This window comes from Quercus lobata, chromosome 8 (assembly GCF_001633185.2).
Source record: "Quercus lobata isolate SW786 chromosome 8, ValleyOak3.0 Primary Assembly, whole genome shotgun sequence".
In the NCBI taxonomy this organism is placed as follows: Eukaryota; Viridiplantae; Streptophyta; class Magnoliopsida; order Fagales; family Fagaceae; genus Quercus; species Quercus lobata.
The window spans coordinates 16,700,537-16,720,295 of NC_044911.1; the positions used below are offsets into that span (position 1 = coordinate 16,700,537).

General features: G+C 35.2%; 1 protein-coding gene and 1 pseudogene across 1 annotated transcript; one reads left to right on the forward strand and one right to left on the reverse strand.

Moving 5' to 3' along the window:
• The first annotated feature begins 2,897 nt into the window (after positions 1–2,897).
• Positions 2,898–13,884, forward strand: LOC115955357 (mannosyl-oligosaccharide 1,2-alpha-mannosidase MNS1-like). Its single transcript, XM_031073465.1, has 14 exons — positions 2,898–3,465; positions 5,142–5,189; positions 5,630–5,812; positions 6,666–6,778; positions 6,857–6,922; positions 7,083–7,254; positions 7,787–7,876; positions 8,287–8,411; positions 8,561–8,626; positions 8,986–9,094; positions 9,191–9,289; positions 11,861–11,941; positions 12,026–12,196; positions 13,238–13,884. The coding sequence occupies exons 1-14, from the start codon at positions 3,310–3,312 to the stop codon at positions 13,475–13,477; spliced, it is 1,719 nt and encodes a 572-aa protein (XP_030929325.1). The 5' UTR covers positions 2,898–3,309; the 3' UTR covers positions 13,478–13,884.
• A 2,064-nt stretch (positions 13,885–15,948) lies between these two features.
• On the reverse strand, positions 15,949–19,685 carry LOC115957666 (annotated as a pseudogene).
• Positions 19,686–19,759: the final 74 nt, after the last annotated feature.

Consider the following 19,759-nt stretch of genomic DNA (forward strand, 5'->3'; position numbering starts at 1 on the left):
GCTACCGATTTCTTTCCCAACGTCTAGTGACATATGCTCAAAGGGGAGACCCCAAATTTGTACCCAAAATGGAGAATGGGTGAAGGAAATGTTTGTGGAAGTCAGTCCCTTTTTCCATCTGCAGAGCAATAGGAGGTTGTTGTCGAAGCACCAAGGCCCACACCTCTCAACCCACTCCATCTGGAATTTTGAGCTAAACTTGAATTGGAGTATATTGTTTCCAACTTCCATAATCCTCATATCTGAACCCATTTTCCATGATGATCTGAGGGTGTTCTTCAAAGCACGTTGGTTCTGTTGCCGATCAGCAAGGAGCCGCCCAAAGAGGCTGAGGGAACATTCTTCCAAAAGGCCAGGGCAGTTTGAGACTGAGATGGGAATAGCTTCTTCTTCTTCTTTTGTGAGTTGTAGGTTCTGTAAACTAGAGAGAATGCTTGGGTCCATGACCAAAATAATTTACTCTTGCCTAAAGAGAACAACTAGAAAACTATACAACCCAAAAAAGAAAGCTTTGGGAAGGAATAGCTCGTATTCAAAAACGAGAGGAAGAAAGACGTTAGAGGGCAATCCTTGTGTCTGAACAAAAAGTTAATTTAATTTCTTAATTATCTTTTTCAAGTTACTCAGAGATGGTTATGAATGAATTATTGTTTAACTTCAAGATCGTTCTCAAAATATTATTACTAGCGTTAAGTGTTATTTGACATCAAAGATTAATGGTTTAGGGTCCGTTTGGTACATGTGTTTAAAAACTGAAAGTTGTTGTTTAAAAACTTTTGTGAAAATACGTGTGGGTGAAAAAGTATGTGAAAATACATGAAATATTGTTTAAAAACTAAAAATTGTTGTTTAGAAACACTCACCAAACACCCCCTTAGGGTTCGAAAACATTAAACTTAATAAGACTTTTGAAATATGCACAAGTTAACAACTAAAGTGAACAAGAAATTCTAAGTAGCTAATAAGCTCCTAACACGACTAAGTTAAACTATTGGCCTACTTGACTATAAGTTAGCTAGACAACATTTCTAAACCATGGAAAAACATATAAGCAAAAGATTTCTTCCCATTGTATTTTATTTTACAATGACCGTTAATTTTTTTTTTTTTTAAATGCTACATATCTTGCAAAATGTCTATAATATGCATATTATTAACTTAATTTTTTATTTCTAAATTTCATTAGATCTTATAATAAATAGTTTTTTTGTGTACATTACACAGGTTTACAACTAGTCTCTTATAATAGCTGAGAATCAACATTCCCACAATTTTCATCTCACATGCCATTAGCATGCTTTCTTTATTATTATTATTACTTTTTTGTGGGGGTGCTTTCTTTATTAAATTGTCACATGCATCCCATTTATATTTGCTCCATTCTTTAATATTTTGCCCAACAACTATTAAGGACTAATAATTGGCCCAATATTTCTAAAAAAAATATAATAATAAATAATAATTGGCTCAACACCTTGATAGCAGAATTAGTTGGTCAAATAGCATTAACCTTGTCTTTCTGCTAATTAATCACTATTGCCAGCATAATCTTTCTCCATTAAATGCATAACCTTCTCTTCAGTTCAGCAAGCATTTTTGCAAGTCTTTGAGCCTTTCACTCTTTCTTAACGTGTAGACTACTTTGACAAATATATTTGTAGTAATTTTATTTATTTTTGTTTCGATTCGGATATGTGGATTGTGGAACAAATAAGGGTTTATTGCTAATTAAAATGTGTCACCGTTCAATTTGCCCCAAAAAAAAAAAAAAACATTCACACTCTCTCCGACCAATTTTCTTGTAGTCTGTCTCCAAATCCAAATAGAGTAAGCCTATTTATAGACAAACAAATTCATTATTTCTTCTTTTAAGTTTTATTAATTGAGAAAGAGCTTTAAGTTTTAATTGGTAATAAGATGTCTTGTCATTATTAACACTCCTTTCATATCAACCCATAATTAAAAAAAACACCTCAACAAATTATGAAAACAAGTTGCGAATTTACCGGTGTCTATAAATGTATATCAAAATATAATTATCTTTTATAAAGTCAATATTTTTTATATAATTTTTCTAATATACCTTTATTGAAAAGTAAATGGTTTTAATTTTATTTTTGTTAGCTTTATTTAAGATTAAATAAAAAATGGTAGTGATCAGAAGTTAAGAACTAATACCATTTTGTTTAAAAAATATATATAAAGTAGAAATGGAAAGAAATTTTTGCATAACTACCATACCCATTATCTCTATCTTTCTATTTTCAACAATAACATAATAAAAATTGTGTGCAATTTTTTGTGTAAAAAAAAAAAGAAAATGCAAAAAGGGGTGAATCAAGATGTATTCTTTACCTAAGCATAATTATAATAATATCCTACTTATTATATCATTATGGTCACATCCAAGTGAAAGACGAAAACTTAAGTTACTCTTACCTATTTTTTATTTATATATATAAAAAAAATCAATAAGCATTTTACACTTTCAAAATACGAAAGTCAATCCTAGTAATCAAAATTTTAAATAAAAAAAATAAAAAAATTTATAATTAAATATAAATTAAAACACAAAGAATATTTACTATTCGTAAGGAAGGATGTCACACATTACTAATAAATTATTTACCACACATTCAATCCATACATTTTCCTTTTAAAAATATTTTAAGAAAAAAAATACATATATCTAAAATAGAATAAAAAAAATAAATATTTGCAAAATATCTTCTCATCTTGTTTTTCATTTTTCATTTTTTTTTATTTAATTTCAATTCTCTCTCTTTTTTTTTTTAATTTAAAAAAAAAAAAAACAAAAGTAAAAATAAGGAAAAAAAAAATTATTTCTTACATCATAAGGCATAATGTCATAATTTCATTGGTACACTCACCAACACTTTTGACCAAACACCCAAAATAATCCAAAGTCTTTTTATTACTTTTCTTTCTTCCAAACCCAACACACATTTCTCCTTACATGCACACTCTCTCTCTTCAAGTCTCCGGTCGTTGCTCGTTACCTCTGTCTCCTTAACCAACCTCCTCTCTCCCTCACATCCCACGAAACGCGTCCATTTTTTTTTTTTTTTTTAAATTTATACCGTTTCTCTCCCAAATTCTGATCATTTTTACAATCATCTGATCGAAACGTTTCTCCTTTTTCCCCGTTTCTTCACTAGATCGGCAACTGTAATTTTAATTCAAATTCAAAAGCAGATAAAACGTTTCTTTTGTTTTTCCGTTTCTGTTTTTTCAATGTTTCGGTTTTGAACCTGAAAAATCAGAGAGATCAAACAGAAAAAACTGAAAATGGCGAGGACTAGTAGATCGTCTGTGAGCAAATGGAGGTACTGTCAGCCGTCGTATTATCTAAAACGACCTCAACGCTTGGCTTTGTTGTTCATTGCTTTCGTTTGTTGCTCTCTCTTCGTTTGGGATCGTCAAACTTTGACCAGAGAGCACGAGGTAATCTCTAATTCCAATCCAATTTTGTATGTGAATTTAGTGAATTTGCGATCTGTTTTGATATTGTTTGATTTCTGATATGAAGGAATTGAAGTGTTTTTTGGTTTCAAAATTAGTTTTTTTTATTTTTCTTTATTTTTTATAATAATTTTGGGAAATTGGGGTTGTTTAGAATTGATTGGAAAAGTTTGAAACAAAATCGAATTTAGTTTTTAGGAAAGATGGTAGCTTTGATACCCGAATTGGCATGAATTTGCAGAATGAAGAGATGTTGACTTTCAATTTTTTGTATGATGGGTTATGGTTTAGGAACACTGTGTGTGATTGTAGAATACTTGTTAAGTTAAAATGGGAAATTTTTATAAGACGGGTTATGCTTTATTGCGGTGAAATTGAATGTTGGGTTGTTAGGAAGCAGCGTGTTTGTAAAATGAGTATAGTTGAAACGAGAATTTAAGATGTATAAGTGGAAGAATGAGGGAAGATATAGTTTATTTTTTTTATTGGTAAGTTACATTTGCGCCTGGAGGGTCTTGAATCGATGACCTTACCTTCCATCCCTTTATTATGGGAGGAGGAAGTACCGGTTGAGCTATTGTTCATTGGTACGAGAAAAGATATAATTTGCAGTCAGGACATTTTCATAAAGATAGGGGTGGTTTCTATTGATGAAAAGATGAGGGAGATTGATTGAGATGGTTTGGTAATGTGCAGAGGAGAGCAATTAATGCATTAGTGAGTTGATTTTAGTCAAGGGAATGAAAAAAGGTTGAGGAAGACCCATAATATTAGTAGAATTTAAAAAAAAGAAGAAAAGAATGGTGGAAAAGAATACTTTTGGTTGACCATTGACCCTAATTTGTCAGCTGCGGACCCATAGCATATTCCAAATTTTGGGACTAAGACTTGGTTATTGTTGTTGTTGGAGTGGATTATGAAACTAACATTTTATGATGAAAATATCAGTAAAGAAGGGTTCTTTTGGTGGTTTAAAAAATATTGCAGCAGTGCTATGTCATATTAGAGAGGAAAAGAGAAAATAAAAAGAATATGATGACATTACAGGAATTAGAGTTAGGGTTAGAAACTTCCCTTAGTCGTAGAATTGCACCAGACAATTCCCAAAGAGAGCTCTGTGGCTGCTGATTTTTGAAAATTTTTTTTTTCTAATTCATAATTTTCTCAATGTATTGTAAGGGTTATCTTCATATAATAGGCTTCAACTGCTCTTGTTTCTAATATGAATTTTAAAAAAGGTCATTCCTAATGCACAAAGCTCCCACTTTTGCGGGGTCTGGCCATCTGGGAGAGGTCAGGTAGATAGCCTTATGGTTACCCCACAATTTTTTGGAGAGGCTTATTCATGGACTTGAACCCATGACCTGTCGCTTTTGGTGGAAGGCACTAGCCACCACACCAAGGCTCTTGGTTCTAATATGAGTTGCACCTCATTATTATTATTATTATTTTTTTTTTTTTGGGGGGGGGGGGGGTGTGGATGCTAGAGCAGTTGAGGTTTTGGATAGGTTTTTTTCTTTAAAAAGTTGATTATACAAACAGTTTATTTTCTTTCATGTGAGTTTTGTAGTAGAAAAGCTTAATTGTATGGCAGACTTTTAGGCTGAGAGTTGTTTCTTTTCTTGCCTCCCTGTAACAAGCTTCTTTCTGATTTGCAGGTAGAAGTTTCCAAGTTAACTGAAGAATTGACCACTTTGCGGAATTTGGTAAGAGATTAAGAAATCTTATCCCTATGCTTATGGTCAAGCTTTAACACCTTTAATTTGGCCTGTAGTTACTTTTAATGAAGGTTCTATTTGCTTTGTTGCCTATAATAATTAATAAGTAATGCCCAAGTTGTGGACTGGTAGCTTGGCCTGAATAAACTTTAGTTTTCTACTCTACTAGGCGACCTTCCAGCATCTGTTTGATAATGTTCTTCAAGTAGAAGTTGTATGGTTGCAAAATAGCCAAGTAGCTTTTTTCTAATGTTTATTTTTATAATGGCCTATTGTTCCTTGGTTAAAAATTCAAATTGGTGAAGAACATGTTGGTTATGCTGTGCTTAGAAAATGTAAGGTGGCATGGCATAGCTTTAGTATGTAGTAACTTTTTATCCGTTTTTAAAATGCTAGAGATTTGTACTAAGAGGAAACTTTACTTTCAGTTGGAAGACATAAAGAATGCTCATGGTGATGCACTTGGGAAGATTAATATTGGTGGTGAGCTCCCCAAGAAAGAGGTTCCAGAAGATCCAATAGAAATTGAGCGAAGACAGAAAGTAAAAGAAGCCATGCTTCATGCATGGAGTTCATACGAGCAGTATGCGTGGGGCCAAGATGAACTTCAGGTACTCTGAACGTTTTTCAGTATGTTATCTATTCCACTCGTGAATGCTTTCTCTAGTTTTGAATTTTGCATCCCGTAACATATGAAGCAGTGTTACTTGGGTCTTTATCCCTTTTAGACTTCTTGTGCAGCAAGTTTTTGCTTTGTTTGAGATTCTGTAATGAGTCCTTTTAGGTATTTGGTTGCTCTGAAGGTTTGGGCTGTGGGAGTTAAATGAGACCCATAGTTTGAATTTGAACTTTGCATATCCTTATTAACCATCCTGTAACTGATTTAAAAAAAGTGATTAGCCAATAGGTCTGATCTTTATGGTGCCATGAAAATCATTCAGCAGATGAAGCTTTTCATTTTTCCTTTCTTTCCTTGAGCTATGCTTTACTGTTTTTCCTGATCTTCAATGGGTAATCTTTGTCTGGAGTTTATCCTATCAGCACCTGGTCAGTGTAGTGTATACAACATATGTTTTTAGGCTCTTAAATCAATAAAGTATCTGTCAAGAATAAGATTCAGAATCAATCAAGTACTAGGTCCAACTTGAATCACCATCATACCTGTGAATGTACTATTTGCTTCCTACTGAGTTAGTCTTCATATCATTCATAATACACCATATTTATTTTCCTATTCTTGCTCAACAATCCTTTTTTGTTTTTTTTGGGGGGGGGGGGGGGGTTGGTGTGGATAAAATGGAGCATTGAGACTTGACTAATTACAAACTAGAGGGAAGAGATACCTTGAAGGCTGAAAGTGCAAGTTTGATGGAATTCTTTTGACTTTCCCTACTATTTATGTGTCATTTTATTTTATGCTTTATGCGCTCAACATTAACAACCATTTTATCATTTTGTTACCAGCCACAGTCAAAGAATGGTGTCGATAGCTTTGGTGGTCTTGGAGCAACTCTAATAGACTCACTTGATACATTGTATATCATGGGTCTTGAGGAGCAGTTCCAGAAAGCTAGGGAGTAAGTTTAACCTTCAATTTTTGTTACATGGACCCTAGTTTACATTCCTATTATAACATACTCCATTTTTCTTGGCAGGTGGATTGCAAATTCATTGGATTTTAACAAGGATTATGAGGCTAGCGTTTTTGAGACAACCATAAGGTTGCGTTATAAGGTTTATGTAGTTGTATATAAAAATTCTCGTTTTCCTGTTGACATGAAAAGTTATGGGGCTATGACTTTTTGTGGTTTTAAAAGCAACTTAGGGTGAGAGTCAGCTGTATTGCATCTGCTGAATCATGTCTATTTTCCTGGAATTCAGAGTTGTTGGTGGACTACTTAGTGCATATGATCTTTCAAATGACCAAGTTTTCCTCGACAAGGCTAAGGATATTGCTGATAGATTACTTCCTGCATGGGATACACCTTCTGGGATCCCTTATAACATAATTAACCTGGCACATGGAAGGCCACACAACCCTGGATGGACCGGGGTAAGTTGTTATTTTTCTTCATGTAGGCCATACCATGAGTTCATCTCAGACCCAGGACAGGTTTATCTCCCAACCTCTCAAACTGAGGTCACTTGTGAAGCTAGGCAATTACCTTTGGACCTAATTGTAATTGCCAGCTTCAGGGAATATTTTTTCTGAATCTACTGCTTTAATAATTTTTTAAGCATTAAAAATTTGTTTAGCTGTCACTTTATCATCATATGATGGGTTATTTAGGGCTTGTTTAGATTATATTATGTAAAGCTTTTCTTTTTCTAGGTACAAATTTACTTTTTCTCAACTTATTTTTAAACCCAAAAAGCCAATGAAAATAAGCTTTCCCAAATGAGCACACTGATTGATGAATTGTATAATCTTTGGCTCTTCCCTTGGACAATATCTCAAGTATCTACCTAAGTTTTAGCCTGAATTTTTCATCTGCATAAATAATCTATCAAACATGTTGAAGTAGTGTCTTGTAATTGGTTAAATTATTTTTATATATTTGATGATATAATTTTCTTGTTCCTAGGGGGAAAGTATCCTTGCAGATTCTGGCACAGAGCAGCTGGAGTTTATTGCTCTATCTCAGAGGACAGGAGACCCAAAGTATCAGCAGAAGGTAGTTGATCATGTTTATATGCACATGACTTTTTTTTTTTTTTTTTTTGGGGGGGGTGGGGAGGGTGGGGTTGGTGACATGTGCATGTGATGGAATGTAGTGTTAGCTGTTTTATTGGACTTTGGCCCCCACGAGTAAAGGGTGGGGTTTGCATAGGTCCAAGTCTTACAAAACCAAAGATATTGTTTTATGTTCAGTTTATATTTGTATTAAAGGTCCAAGTCTTGTGAAAATTTTCAATCATAAAGTTCCTTTGTAGGCACAAAGAGCCTGACTTGTATGAAAAGCATATTCAGTTAAGGAGCTATTCTAGGGGTTGCACACTTCCAAGTTCCAATATGGTTCTGGTAAAGGAACTTTTCTAGGCATTGATATGCTGACAGTGAATTGAATGGCTTGCATATTTTCAGGTGGAGAATGTTATAGCACAGATTAATAAAACTTTTCCTGATGATGGCTTGCTTCCTATCTATATTAGTCCGCAAAGAGGAACATCACAATACTCTACCATAACCTTTGGTGCTATGGGTGACAGGTATTCATCATATTGAAATTTTGATGTGATTTAAACTACCTTTTGTGAGTTTCAGATTTCATTTTTACTTAAGTCTAGGGACCCTAAACGATTACCTTATATTTGTTACCTCTGTTATGTTGTGGTTAATGCAAAAAAATCGATTGCAGCTTTTATGAATACTTGCTCAAAGTTTGGATACAGGGGAATAAGACTCCTGCTGTGAAGCTTTATAGGTGAGAAGTCTTTTCATTTCATCTATATTTATAAGGCTGCATTTTGATCACCCTAACTAATTAAATACCTTCTGGGTTTTTATTTTTATTTATATTTTTTTAACATCATCTTGATTCAAAAGCTAAGAAAATCATATTTGCTTGGAAAAAATAAGACTTTTCATTGAGCCAAACTCATTAATAGTTATAGTAGGCTTAGTAGCAGAAAGAAACTGTCATTTTTACTTGGATTCAAAGGAAAATAATTTTCTTTTATATTTGACATGATTTTTATTTAAATATCCAGTTTAATATCATCAGTATTCTTCCCCTTGAATTTCATCTTGATGTTAATAATTCTTGTGGAATCTTGGAAGCAGAGAAATGTGGGAGAAATCAATGAAAGGTCTATTAAGCTTGATTAGGAGAACAACACCATCATCTTTTACATATATCTGTGAGAAGAATGGGGATTCTCTGTCAGACAAGGTAAATTTATGTGTACAGTACCAGTAATATCACATTAGTGATTTATTATTTGATGTTTAATTTTTTTTTTCTCCCTTTTATCTAATTTATGTGCAGATGGATGAATTGGCCTGCTTTGCTCCAGGAATGTTGGCTTTAGGATCATCTGGTTATGGTCCTGATGGCTCGCAAAAATTCTTGTCACTTGCAGAAGAGGTGTTCTTAATTGCTCAAAACTTTTGAATCATTTGTGATTGATCAAGGCCTTTTTTCCCCCTCAAAATTTAACATCAATTTTGGCCTATTTATCATTTTTGGGAGAACTATGGTCAGGGAAATTGTGGAAGAAGAGAATCGATTGTGTTATGCCCTCAAATTGGAATTAAAGGGAGTCAAAAGCAAGTTGTTAACAAATGAGCTTTGTCAAGTTCACATGAACAAACTCAAACACCCATAGCGTATAGGCATGCCCAATAAGACTCAAACCACATGCAGACTGTGTAGGCTTTGGGAGCATGTTGAAAACCATTAATCCTAAGAGCTTAAGCTATTAAGAAATTGACATACAATGTGTGTCAAGCTCACATGCAAAGGCAGAAAATCTTAACAGTATTTTTTTGTATGTGTATGTGCATGCATGTGGTTTGTTTGGTTTTTGGTCCCTCAAATTTATGTATATGTATTATTGTATCGCATTTCTGGCCTCTAAAATATGGGTTTTTGTTTGATTTGCTCACTCAAATTTAAAAGCTTGAATTCACTAACTTAAATTTGTGAAGGGAACAATATTGGTCCTCCATTTATTTTCAGTCCATCTTGTTGCTTGGTGGCTAACGGCATGCTGAGTCAGCATTATTTTATCTCATGTGCTAATTCATTTAGTTGTGTTTGTCCAAAGCATCCTGGGACCCAACCAAATTGACATCTCACTTTCTATTTTTTCTTCTCATCACTCTTCATCTCTCTATCTTCTCTAGCAGCCATTATGGCCACAATCAAACACCCTAAAATTCAAATCAATCAAACTTCTTTAAAACTCTCTTTTACTCCTCTCTCTCTCTCGTGTTTTTTAAGCATTAGAAATCTGAGTTATCAAAATTGAGTCAATCTCTTTAAGAAACCAGGAAAGCCAAAATGCAAACCCATCTCTCTTTCATTCCCTAAATAAACACAATGGTGAAGAGTTGGGCTTGGCAGATGAAGTGGTTGAAGTGGCACATTTGATGGCTTGAGGATAGGGTACGAATGGGTTGGAAATTCTGATGGTGGTTTGAGAGTGATGAGGGTTTTGGCTATGGCTGCTGGTAGTGGGTTTGTGCCAAAGGTGTGGGTCTTGGGGTTTTGATTCTGAAGAAAGCACGATTTTGGCTTTATGGTAATGGCTGGTTAGGGAAAGTGGTGGCAGTGAGCAACCCTTGGGGTTTGTGTGTGGTGGTTTGGAGCTGCTGATGATGGGTTCAATTGTAATTGGGCGATTTTAGACCGGTGGCTGAGTGGGTGATTGGGGTTTTTTTTTTTTTTTTTTTTTTTTGTAGTTTGCAATGTATGTTTATGCAGTTTTTGTGTTTAATGTGTGGTGTGTGATTGTTGCAGTTGGTCGACTGAGGGTGAGGTTGGTTGGGTATGGCAGAGCTGGTTATGTGCTGTGGGGGGTATTTTTGGTGAGTGGGAAGAAAAAGAGGGAAAAAAGAAGAAGTCATATGGCATGAAAAGGAAATCCGGAGGTCTTGGCTTAAATGACGTAGACTGGGTTTTGGAGCTTTTGGTTATAGGTTTGCTGGGTTGGGTGTTGCCATGGGATTATGGGAATGTTAGGTTCATGGGTCAGCTTTAGGTTGTGGAAATTGAGAGGGAGATTACTGATGGTGGAGGTCAGTGGTAAGGGGATGAAACTAGGGGGGTTTATTTTTTTTGGTTGGGTTCATCCACAGCGTTAATCGGAGGAAGACGAAGTGGTGTCATGTGCTGAGTTTTGTAATTTTTGATAGCAAAAGTTCTTTGATGGAGGGAAATCAGGCTGATGTGGTAGCTTGGTGGTGGCTTCCAATAAGTGATGGTTTTTTCCCCGTTTTGAGAGAATGTGTAGACTGGACCGATACAGATGCTGGTTGATGGTTGAACCGGCTGGTCCAGTCCAGTTTTTAGAACAATCTTATAAGTGATTCTCTGCCATTAAAACCATATTGTCTATTAGACATTTTACTCCAAATTCAAATTTACAAGAAGATATTGAACAGCTGACTATACATTAATGGAACTTTCATCTACAATAAAAATATCATTTATATCATGATCTGGTTTTCTGATATTGCTATATATCTCAGATATTTTGCACTTCTCAGTTGTGGAAATGTAGCAAAAGTCCTACTGTCTTATCATTCTTTGATCAGTGATCAAGAAATCTTCTATGACTTTTGCATATTTCCACTTCAACTCATGCTTTTAGTTTTGTACTTTATTTATTTGTTGAGGGCATATTCAATCATTTGTTTCCCTGCTTTGAGCCTTTGGTCAAGAAGCGTCAGCATGGCTTTTAATCTAGTACTTGTTTGGAGATTCCAAGAAATCTAGAACGCTCATGTGCTTTGATAACGGGGCAAGAGATCAAGATGAGATACAATATAGTATTTTTAATTTCTTATCCTTTTTTATTTTGGGGGGGGGGGGGGGTGGGGGACGGTTGGTATTTCCTTGCACCATTGATCCCATTCATTCCACTATGTCATGCCTTGTACAGCTATCACTCTTTTGGCAGTTGACTAGATTCTATTATTTCTTCTTTTGCAGCTTGCTTGGACCTGCTACAACTTCTATCAGTCAACACCAACAAAATTGGCTGGGGAGAATTATTTCTTTCATTCTGGGCAGGTGAGTTATCCCTATTCTTGTGATATACAAATTTTGTGTGTGTGTGTGTGTGTCTTACGCTACATCCATAAATACCTGTTTTAGGACATGACTGTGGGCACATCATGGAACATTTTGAGACCCGAGACAGTTGAGTCACTCTTTTACCTCTGGCGTTTGACTGGCAACAAGACATACCAAGAGTGGGGTTGGAATATATTTCAAGCATTTGAAAAGAATTCCCGCATAGAGTCTGGATATGTTGGATTGAAAGATGTAAGCACTCCTAAAATTCACAGCTCAACATTTGCATTTGTGCTCAAATTTTCTTATTCATTCATTTCAGATTATTTTTTTTATGAAAGCTTAGAAGTATTATCTTGGTCATTCTTTTGTTAGAGGGTCTAAGTTTACTATGGAATATTTTTTTCTGACCAATGAATAAAGGGTCTTTGTTCAGTTCTTTCTAATATTGTCTCATTGTTTCTTTGATTTGTTGAAAACTATGGTGTTATCCTCAGGACGAATGTTCCTTGATTGTGTTCTTGCTTACCAGCCCCCTTGAAAGAGCTTAAAACATTTGCACATAGAAGCACTGCTAGCAGTCTGTCACTTGTTAAAAAAAGAAAAAGAAAAATGCAGTTCATGGTGGCAAATTACCAGTGACATATACTTGGTGGAATCATTTGATCATTGTGTCAGTGCATGGTTGATAGTGATGTGGAGAACTTGGAACTGTTTAATTTAATCTTATGTTCCTTTTAGTTGGTTTCTGTTCCTGAATTTTAATGGACTCACATAGATTACTCATAATATAGTGGACCGTATCAATGCACCACTCTTACATTGTGGGTGAGTTTAAGAAAGTACTAGGTTATTGCTGTTTTCTGGACCTAATGGACTTGAGACTTCTTGAGTTGACAGATGTATAATTTATTAAAAAAAAAAAAAAACTAAATACTGTTACCTCCAAAAAAAAAAAAAAAAAGAGGGCATGTCATTTTCTCATGGGATATTTGATGAGTATGCGATTTTGATCACTTTGCATAATGTAGTTTTAAGACCTTGGTTTGTGATGCCTTTCTTTTCCTTTTTTCCTAATTGATGTTTTAACCACAATTTAGGCTGCCAGTTAATTTTTAGTTGATGCTTTGTTGATTTCTTCAAACTAAATCTTGCCAAAAAGTAAAGTTTACTGCAACTGCTAGAAAATTTGAAGTGTTCTTTAAGAAGTGTAAATTTTCTATAAATGCTTTGACAAGTATGTTATGATAACTATGTGGCTGCTCATTTACTATTGGCTGGTGTTCTTCTCAGGTTAATACTGGTGTCAAGGACAATAAGATGCAAAGCTTCTTTCTCGCAGAAACTCTCAAATATCTGTATCTCCTTTTCTCACCCCCTTCAGTCATCTCATTAGATGAATGGGTTTTCAACACTGAAGCTCACCCTCTGAAAATTGTGGCCCGGAATGATGGGGGATTTGTTGGAAAATCAGATGGGAACAATATACCAATGACTAGATTTCGTGGCAGGAAAGAAGGTCGATCAGGCTAATTATTAGGAATCATTAATAGTTTATTATTTTCGGTTGAACCCTTTCTGTAATTTCCGGCTCAAGGAGGTGAAAGAGCTAAAGGGTTCGATGCACTTGAAATTTGATGTCAGCTATTCCTATTACGGTATAATGCAGCTCAACAAATTTCACGTGTAGGTTGAACTTGTACTCTACATTAAAATATGCGGGTGCCCTTCTTTTACAATGATGGATTTGTAACATAGGAAATAGGTCATTCTCTACAGTTACAGTACTATTACCGGTTGTAGGAAAAGGGGTTTTTGCCCTAAAAGCCTTTTTGATGGGTAGCCATTTGTAATTTTAAGATATTTGGGTTTTTTACCCTTTACATTTGGGAATCATCGTTGAATTTTAAGTTGCTGAGTGTTATTTACTCCTAGTTCAATAGCATTTTGTTAATCTCTGAGCATATCCTAGTGGGCAAAAATAGCTGTCGTATAAGGGGATTAAGGTAGCTTTAGAGTTCTCTTATTTCCCTAAAACCCATGGAAATCGATACTAGACAATTAAATTGATCCAGTGACTATGGGAACAACGAGTTCTTTACACTCAAAAGCAAATTGAAGTGGACTCAAAATCCAAACAAAGGATCCATGGCTTTGATACTTGTTTGTTGAAATAGCAAAAGCTATGATACCGATTCGTTGTTAGTATAGCTGATTATGGTAGGATTATACGAAGAAAAAAAAAAAAAAACACGATCACACAAGAAACACAAATTTAGGTGGTTTAGTCTTAAGCCTAAGTTCTTGGATGGAATTGAGGAGAGATTCTCGCTAATAATATAAGATTACGAAGGTGATACAAGGGCTTTTTCCCACAACAGCATATGCCGGTGGGATAACTCGTATTTCTCCCAAGAAAATTGTAACGTGTTGAACTCTCTTGATGGCAATAAAGTATCATGCTTAATTGTTGCATGTAACATTCCTCTTATATGGAGATGATGTGAGAGGGATGTTGCAGCAAAGGTTACACAAAATGATAATCCTTGCTAGGTTGAGGCATTGAGTGAAGACCCCAAATATATATAATATCACAAAGACTTGTGACATATATAATATCACAAAGTCTTGTGCAATGGTTGTATGCAATCAATGTCTCATGATATGTGGAGTCTCATAGGTGTGTTCCCACCAATTGTGAGACATCGGCAGCATGCAATCAATCCATGAGATAATAAACTCAATGTGAGAGAAATGTTACATGCAATGGTTACATAAAATAGTAATTCATTGCCAGGCCGAGCAATTGCGTGAAAGACCCCAAGTATATATAATATCCCAAAGGTGATAGCCAAGTCTGACGGCACTGAGATTGTTGCCGCTTAACAACAATAAGCAGAAATAGAAATCAAATACAAAGTCGGATAGGAGTGAGAGTGCCCAACTTTCTAGGGGTGTGATTCTATGTGACACAACTCGTGCAACACTAGAACCTTATTCAAGCTATATCTGAACATTTGAAAAAGAAAATATCAAATGCATCTTTACCTTTTGAAAATAATGCAAACGATTATATATAATTTCTCTTGCAATCTGGATTTCCTTTTGGGAAACATTTTCATCTCCTCCAGCCCAATTTCTGTGGTTAGCTTATTAATTTGAGGTAAATAAACAAGGTTACATTTGGGTATTGATGATGCCAAAAATCATTAGTAGGTCGAGAAGACCTTACTGAGAGTATCGATGCAGTACTGGCCAAATACCCTCCGAATGTTAAGTTAGAGAACTTTTGCAACTCTAGAGTGCTAGAGCTGGGATAAAATTATGCATACCTTGGTTTGTGAGGGTTTTGAGGTTTTTATAGTAGCGTAGAGTTGACATCCGTTTCTTGGCGGAGAGGGTCTTTCCTTGTAGGGAAGATTCTCATAAATACATGTATCTTGCGGAATCCTTTCCTTATGAGGATTTCCTTGATTAGGGCTAATCGTGAGGTGCAAGATATTTCCTTGTATAGATATTTGTGGAGGTCATGCAAGGCCACATTGGACTCGTCATGTTCTTCATCCCGTTGGCTTCTTTACTCCCGTTAGCCTCTCTCTTCTCGTCGGCCTCTTGTTTTGCTCAAGGATTCTCGTTGTCTCATGTAAACGTTGTCAGGTATTGAGGTGAGGTTGTCAGGTATTGAAGTGAGATCGTCCGCTTATGGCAGCGCCACTTTCGCACTTTTCTCATGTATATGAAGTTGACGGGCTCAATGGAGTTGCCGGCTTCATTGTGTGTAACTAGTTTACCTCTTCCTAAAAATACCCTTATCAGGTATCATTGTTGAATTTTAAGTTGCTAATTGTTATTTACTCTAAGTTTGATGCATTTTTGTTAGTCTCTGAGCATTTTGCTATAGTTCTCTCTTATTTCCCAAAAAGGGCCCTCTCAAAAAAGCATATGAGACTGGGAAAAACTCGAATTTCTCTAAAGAAATGTCATTTCTTGAACTTTCTCGATCATGAGATAATATCATGTGTAATAGTTGAATGTTATATCCCTCTCATATGGAGGTGGTGTGAGAGAGAGATATTGCTACAATGTTACACAAAATAATAAATTGTTGCTAGTTTTATGGTTACACAAAGTGAATATGTCAAGAACACATGCTAGCTATCGACCTTGAACCGTTGTCACAGTAACATTATTAATAGAGAATATACTTTTTCTGCATTGAGAAGACTTTGTATCTAAGGCAATCAACCTTTCAGTGAATGCTGGTTTCTTTGGACGAGGCATATCAACAATCTCACTTTTAAGCATGGAAACAACAACTGATATAGTCGGCCTATCTTTAGCAAATTCTTGAACACACAACAGCCCAACCTGTATGCATCTCAAAATCTCCATTTCAAAGAAGGGTTTAGATATCATCGGGTCTATTAATGCTACAACATTGTCTGAATTCCACAATTTCCATGCCTAGAGAAATGAAAACATGATTGAAATTGTTAGCACCAAAACCAAAACTTAAAAGTGCAAAAAGCAATGGAGGCTTTCAAAAAATGAGGTAATGAGATGACTTACAAGTCCTAAAAGGCTTAGGAATTTCTCATCATTATAAAGCCAATTTTTCTTCTTCCACTAACTATCTCTAGTAATAACACTCCAAAACTGAAGACATCTGATTTCTCTGAAAATCGCCCTTCTATTGCATATTCAGGAGACATATAGCCACTAAATTTCAACAATAAAACACATCCAAATTTTGTCATCTCAAATATTTGTATTACTAACAAATTGAATTAGACAAGCAAATGGTACTTACTAAGTTCCGATGACCCTTCTAGTATTTGCTTGGTCTTCATTACCTCGAAAAATCCTAGCCGTACCAAAATCTGATATTTTTGGATTTAGCTCTTTATCCAACAAGATGTTACTTGCCTTTAGATCTCTATGAATAATTCTTAATCTTGAATCCCTATGAAGGTAGAGCAAACCTCGACTAATTCCTTCAATAATGTTAAAGCGCTTTCTCCATTCTAGCAGTTCACATTTGCATGGATCTAATGAATTTTATCAAAAGAAAATGAGGATTAATCTTACAAGGTAAATGAACATGAAGTCTGCAAAAGAAGTTCATATGGTGAAAGTAATTAGAAGCCATGTTTCAAGTGAAATACCACAACAAAGTCATAGCATACTGACAATATTCCTATGAACAAAGAAAATATGTAAAATTCTTTTGTATTAAGAAAGAATATCAAAATTAACTAACCAAAGAGAAATGCATCCAGACTTTTGTTTGGCATGTATTCGTAGATCAACATCCTTTCTTCTTCCTTCGACACAGTAGCCAAGGAGTCTAACAAGATTCCGATGTTGGAGTTTAGAAATTACCACTGCCTTATTCATAAATTCTTCGAATCCTTGTGCAGAGGTTCTAGAAAGTCTTTTTACTGCAATTTCTTGTACATCTGATAGTTTTCCCTATAAACAAAACTCAAATCATTAACTATATATTCATAGTATTTGATAATAAAACTTTAGAAGAGCAACCATTACCTTGTATACGGAACCAAATCCATTTTGACCAAGCTTATTAGATAGATGGAAGTTGTTTGTTGCACTCGCCAGCTTCTCAAAATTGAATAGTGGTAGTTCCTGGACTTTAACTTGTTTCAGGTTGTCACTAGGAAAATTTTTACGTGCTTCCCCTCTGTTGGAGAATAAGATCTCCTTTTCTTTCGTTTTCCTTGCTGATTTCCACTATAGTGGTGAGTAATCTCCAACATTTAGGAAAATTTCCAAGTCCATTGTGGTATTTAGTTAGAGTGTCACCTTTATGTTTAGCCATCCACCTCCAAAATAAGTAAGTGCAGATTGAAATTGAAACCGTTCCTATGATCACAGTGATTGTGACAATTTTTTTCATGTTTAGCTTTGTAACTGTAAATCAGAAAAAACTTATTACACCAATTCAAACAAAATAGTTAACTCCCATAAAAAAAAAGAAAAAAGAAAAAAAGAAAAAAAAGAAAATAGTTAACTAAATATGTTTTCTTTTCCTCCCTTTTTTCTTCCAATAGATTGTATTTTACGAGGATTTCATTAGCTTTGGGAGTTGAGGTGTTATGGGGGTTGGGTTGAAGTAGAAAGATAAAAAAACTCACCAAGATCTGAATAGGCAACACGAATGTAAAGATCAACTCTGGCGGTAGAGAATTCCTGTGCGTCAATTAAGCTTCCAGTCCATGACATACAACTAATGCCAGTATCATATGCATAAGCTATACAAGAACAACACTCTAAATGCTGCTGTCTACAATCGGTTTCCAGAACTTGTGACCAATCTGCAAAGCCTGGCACTTTCATCATTTTCAGATTCAAAAATCCATCCATTTTGCTGCCTTTGCCAGTGTTCACCCTCTCACACTGCAATTGTGTCCTCCTAACACATCAACTTGTCCAATTTCCATCATTCCATTCTTTTGTGTTCTTTGGCTCAAACCCCTGTAAACAGCTGCAAATTGGTGTATTCTGTGAATTACAGCTTCCAAATGCCCCACAATTACCATAAAAATCACACTCAGTCTGCAGAACTAACATGACCTCCCAATCCTCCTTCTCATAATCCCAAAATCTTTGCTCTATATTTCCAAGCGTATTGAGTGCAAAATGTACCAAAGAAGCATTCACGTAAGAAAAACTCAAGGAAATGGTTCCTTCATGATCATTCAAAAGACTAAATCCTTCCATAAATTCATAATCCATAGTTTGTACTCCAATGAAGACCCGATTGTTCCATGGACCACTGCGCCAATACGGGCTACCATATTTCCAAATGAATGCTTGAGGAAGATTAAGAGGTTGAATATTGGCAGAGAAGCTTCCAATGGATGGATCAGAAGGGCTTTGCCATGATGTCAATTGCACTTTGTTACCTGTTCTTGCATTAGTACTAATTTTCATCTTGGCCAAGAGTGTATCATAAGGAAGTTGGAAACTCTCCCATATGATTGTCCCTGTAGTTTTTTCTTGCAGTACAAGGTTCCCCGAATCCATAAGCTGGGCACTCGAATTGGCAACAGAATTTGTAACATTTGATGACCAAAGAATACCTTTTTTTCCATCTAGTACTACAAGATTGCCATCCTCAAATATAGTAAGAACCCCAGAAGAATCATTGAGTGGTGTCTCTCTGTTAGCTACCCAAACGACAGTGAATACAGAAATGTTGCTATACCATATTCCAATGTAGCAATAGGTAGAATTTACAGGGCTGAAGAATCCCAGTTTGAAAGCACTCCCATTGGAGACTATGTTGCCAGGGTCTTTGATGGATTGAGAAGATGTGATGGTGTCTATAGCAACACCAAGGTTTAAACAAAAGCAACAAAGGAAAAACAACAAGTTTCTATTGCTAAGAAGTCTCATAACTTGATCAGACTTCAACCTACTAAGGGTGTGAGAATGTAGGACAGTGGAGCCTTGTTCTTCTATTGGTAGTTTTCTGTTAGGCTATCCAATCCAAGTACCTTTAACTTTCAAAAGTCTTACTTAATGCTAAGGGGAACAAATATAAAAACACCTTTCAAAAGTCTCACTTCTCAGAATATTAGAAATCAAAGAGGTTTGCTATGTGCGGCAGAAGAACAAGGTTTATCTGTCGTTGCAAGTGTAGAAGTTGCTATATGAATTCATCATGTAATTAATCTAATCTTTGCTATATATATATATTCTACAAAATAAGAAAAATAGACCAAAATTTCTTTGAATCTTATTTTTCAATAGTTTTTAGTGTGTTTGGATTAAGATTTTGTTAATTTGTTA